At 36.6% G+C, this 4,296-nt stretch overlaps 2 protein-coding genes across 2 annotated transcripts; both read right to left on the bottom strand.

The window, feature by feature from the left end:
* Positions 1 to 1,577: 1,577 nt before the first annotated feature.
* Positions 1,578 to 2,662, bottom strand: LOC130994583 (uncharacterized). Its single transcript, XM_057919630.1, has 5 exons — positions 2,504 to 2,662; positions 2,318 to 2,425; positions 2,182 to 2,251; positions 1,996 to 2,103; positions 1,578 to 1,907 (listed from the first exon to the last, which is right to left on the bottom strand). The coding sequence occupies exons 1-5, from the start codon at positions 2,521 to 2,523 to the stop codon at positions 1,824 to 1,826; spliced, it is 390 nt and encodes a 129-aa protein (XP_057775613.1). The 5' UTR covers positions 2,524 to 2,662; the 3' UTR covers positions 1,578 to 1,823.
* On the bottom strand, positions 2,662 to 3,223 carry LOC130994317 (uncharacterized). Its single transcript, XM_057919363.1, has 2 exons — positions 3,047 to 3,223; positions 2,662 to 2,988 (listed from the first exon to the last, which is right to left on the bottom strand). Exons 1-2 carry the CDS (start codon positions 3,221 to 3,223, stop codon positions 2,752 to 2,754), a joined length of 414 nt encoding a protein of 137 aa, XP_057775346.1. The 3' UTR covers positions 2,662 to 2,751.
* Between the last annotated feature and the right edge of the window lie 1,073 nt (positions 3,224 to 4,296).

The following is a 4,296-nucleotide window of genomic DNA, read 5'->3' as shown; positions in this document are numbered from 1 at the left end:
ATACTCTCTCTCTCTACTTTCTCTCTCTTGCTCTATCTCTCTTCCATTCTTCTTCTCCTTCACTGCCTTCGAGCTCAGATCGCCGGCGAAGCGCCGCCGCCCCGGCTTCACCGTCTCTGCCCATAACAGCGCCAAAAACGCCGCCGCCCATTCAGTCCACCGCCACTGGCACGATCTAGTCGGTGAGCTCGCGAATAGCGATTAGAATCGGAGAAGCTACGTCGCCAAATCCACCTGTTCAATCACCCTAGCAAATCGCGGAGCAATCTTCTCCAAATTCACAGAGGCCGCCGGGTTGTCTCTTGACGGCGAGCTTCCGGCTGAGGGGGAGGTTGAAGAAGGAAACAATAGGGCCGGATGACCCTATTGGTGATTGAAACTTAAATTTTATCCACAAAATTTGAAATAACAATATTTGGCCATCTTTTATGTGCTCTACCTAATCTACCCATTAACCCAACGGATCCAACAACTTTCTTTGACCCGAATCCGGATTTAGGGATTAACCCATGCAGCAGCACATACACGTGATTCAGCTTTCATCATCTCTCTTTCTCTCTCTCTCTCTCTCTCTCTATCTCGCCTACGACATGAACTTTCATCTGGCCAATTCTCCTCTCCGCCTGTTTCATACGTTGCGACGATGATGAATGAAGCCAATTCTCCTCTCCGCATGTATCTCGCTCTTTTGCTGTGATTTTCCTCTTCGCCTGTATCTCGCTCTCGCCGGCGCCGACGAAAAGATTAGAGAGACGATTATCCTCTCATCCTCCTCCTCTATCTCACCGCAATCGACGTATCTGCAACCTCTCACTGATTATCCTCTCCGCCTCTATCTCTCTCTCACAGGCGCCAACGAAGAGACTAGAGAGGCGATTATCCTCTCTTCCTCATCCTTCTCCTCTCTCTCACCGGTTTCGACAAATCTGCAGTGATCCAGCGAGATTTGGTACGAGATTTTGTTTGTTTTTTGTTTGTTTATTTGTTTGTTTGATCTGTTTCATCTTATTCACATCATGATTTCTTCTATTTCTGTGATTTCTGTATTTGTGTACGAGATTTGGCATGTATATTATATTGCTGTTGTTTTTGTATGTGTTGCTGTGAATGGTAGGCACTTATGGCACTATTAGTGCCGTTAGTGCCATACAGTTGTGTTCTGATATCATGTAGCTGGGTAGTGCAGTCATTTGGCCATTTTAAACACTCACTACAAGAAAAATACTAATAGACAACATGCGAAGCGTGTCATCTATTTGAAAATCGCATGTCATCTATGTAGGTGTAGTCTATTTGAGGGCGCTAATAGACAACATGCGCATGCGCGTTGTCTATAAGCTAATAGACAACATGCGCATGCGCGTTGTCTATCAGCTAATAGACGACGCGTAATAGACGACGTGCATGCGCATGTTGTCTATTAGCTGATAGACAACGCGCATGCGCATGTTGTCTATTCGTTGATTTTTTAATTTTTTATTTTAATTTTGCAATTATACTTAAATTTCCTATTTTTCAAATAAATATTTTATGAAATCTAAAAATTCATAATAAATAATTTAAAATATACACACAAATAATAAAAAGGTCATTCATTAGTTTCAAAGTTAATTATCATCCTACATTGAAAAAGTATCCATCATACAAACATTCTACATCAAATCCAAAAAAATATTGTTGATCATAATACATGTGAGTCAAAAATGAGGTTACTTGAGTGTCAAAGTTACACCAGCTGCATGATCAAAATATGAATGTATTAGTTTATAAACTTTAGATCTAAAAAATATTAAAGAATTAACTTTGTATCAAACTTACCATCATCAATCATCAATCGAACTTAGAAACTCTACCCACTCTATCCTCATTTCATCAATCTCTTTTTTGGAATAACATCCTCCTGTGAACTATAAATACAAAATTGTGATCATTAAGTAATACATCATAAATGAAACCTTGAACTAAAATTTGATTAAAATTCTAAATTATAATTACCAACGTAGCTAATGGGAGAGAGTGATCGGATACAAGATTGTCAAAGACATCTCTCATGAATCGCATAACATAGAATCCACATTGTGCTCCATCAGGTTGTTGTGGAGCCTGTGTCACAAATAATAAAGTAGTAAACATATTATTTGATCGAAGTGAAACATAATGTTAAGGTAAGGAATTACATACATTGATCGTTTCCCACAAAGGATTCTTCCTCCCTCTTGTTCCTATGCTCATGTTGAACATTTTCATGGCTCTACACATTAGAATACACATTAAAATATAATACTAATTAATTTTTTTTTAAAACGATAAATCTTACAACGTCATCATGCTTTTCCAATCCTCAACATGGGTACCATCTAACAATGGATCCAACGCATATACAGTTTCTTTATGTGGATCAATCACCAAAAGAATCCAATGCCAACTAATAAAAAATTTAATAGTTATACCATCAAGTATCATAAGCATTTTAATTAAAACAAACTTAATCATTTTCACGTACCCTACATTGCATGGCATCATAACAAGTTGATTGTTTTTGGTACCAATCAACCTCTGGCCTAACCTACTCGCTTGTTCGTTTTGGTCAACACTTGGATCGCAAGATACCAAATATGGATCAACAAATCGAATTCTATCAAGAATGTTTGAAGCCTCACACTCCTTGTATAAGTGCCTTTAAATTATTGCAAGCAAATTAGAAACTTATGAACAATATCAAATATTTTTAACTAATGAATTATAAAAGACTTACCATATGTAGACACAAATGCTCGATGCTGCGATAGGCTCCAATTCACACATTTTGTGGATTTCATCAAATTCAACAAAAACTTCTCGATTATTACCAATGACATTAGGATCCAAGGTGAATTGAATAGTGCGACCACCATTGAGTGCAACACATGCGTATTTGTGCAACATCTTTAATGCCGTTGGTACATCGGTTGCCTTCAACTTCAATGTATCCTTCACATCCTTTTTTGACTGGAATGTTGAATAATTAACAACTATAAAGTAATATTATATAAGTTAAAAGTTATACCTTAGTTCTCGGTGTTTTGACCAACGACAAGACATTGTCACGAGGAACTTCCTTAACATCATCATCATCAACTTCAACACAATGCTCATTCTTCACAGAACAACTGCCCTTCTCCTCACTTTCTTTGTTCATCATCATTTGTTGAAGCTCCAATATTTTGGCGTTCATCTCAGCCATTTGTTTTTTCATTTCTTGCACTTCATTCCCTTTTTCACTTTCACTTTTCTTGTAATAAGTCGTTGGAGTAACATATGCACTAACACCTCTCACACGACCACGCTGTTCGGGCTTCCCAATTGCTTATGTTAAATCCATGCCATTATATGTGAGATGCGCTCTTATGGTTTTGACATCCTTCTCGCGTAGATTGCCACACTTGACACAAGGACAAGGCATAGCATTGGGATTTTTCCCATTTTTAACGGCAAACTGCAAGAAAGACTCCACTCCTACTTCGTACTCGGTTGATATTCTATTTTTGGACATCCAACCTTTATCCATTTTGATTACCTTAAGAGTGGGCATTAAAAAAAATATATGTCATTTTACTTAACCTATAAATTTCACAAATATTTATGATTACTTGTGCCTATTTCTTACACAAACACATAAACACACATAGCACATAATCGGCTCCAAGCCATCACCACAGCAACAAATGGAATGGAACAAGCCATTCCCCAACCTATTCTCCATATCAACTACCTAGATACATGCTTATCTACAGTGTTTACATAACCATTGTGCAAAAATAACCTAGATACATGCTTATCTAACCATGGTTGCCATTTGAACCATGGTGAAAACATAAAAATAAGATATAGCAAACTCACCGTTGAAGCTTATCCCTTTCTTGTCGATTCTCTTCCAAATGGATGAATAAACACTTTCTGAAATTCCTCCCACAATTTAACAAAATACCAACACCTATTTAAGAAAGTATAGATTAATTGTCTATCAATTTAAATACAAATCAATATCTTTAATCAAATGAATATATCCAACAATACATTGCAAAAGTATTTTCACATGTGTAAATTGTTTCTTGATAATCCACTAAATGGTCCTCAGTTCTTATTTCTGTCTAATAATACAAATAAATACAGATAAGAGAGAGGGATGAAAGAGAATCCAAAAATATTTAGTTATAACTTATGAAGCATATATTTAAAATAATTGATCAGGATGCATTTTACGTCCTGAACCTTTGTTTTCATTATTACTATTATTTTAAAACTAGAAAATAAAAT

Source organism: Salvia miltiorrhiza, chromosome 7 (assembly GCF_028751815.1).
Source record: "Salvia miltiorrhiza cultivar Shanhuang (shh) chromosome 7, IMPLAD_Smil_shh, whole genome shotgun sequence".
Taxonomy (NCBI): domain Eukaryota; kingdom Viridiplantae; phylum Streptophyta; class Magnoliopsida; order Lamiales; family Lamiaceae; genus Salvia; species Salvia miltiorrhiza.
Note: the sequence above shows the minus strand (reverse complement) of the source record. Positions and strands in the feature narration are given on the sequence as shown.

Bases quoted from the DNA above. Each gene is read 5' to 3' on its own strand.
- LOC130994583 (XM_057919630.1), bottom strand. From the start codon at position 2,523: ATGATGCCATGCAATGTAGG. The intron at 2,426-2,503 runs GTACGTGAAAAT...ATTTTTTATTAG, and splicing joins ATGATGCCATGCAATGTAGG to TTGGCATTGGATTCTTTTGG. The intron at 1,908-1,995 runs GTAATTATAATT...TTGTATTTATAG, and splicing joins CTCTCCCATTAGCTACGTTG to TTCACAGGAGGATGTTATTC.
- LOC130994317 (XM_057919363.1), bottom strand. From the start codon at position 3,223: ATGGCTGAGATGAACGCCAAAATATTGGAGCTTCAACAAATGATGATG. The intron at 2,989-3,046 runs GTATAACTTTTA...TCAACATTCCAG, and splicing joins TCAAAACACCGAGAACTAAG to TCAAAAAAGGATGTGAAGGA.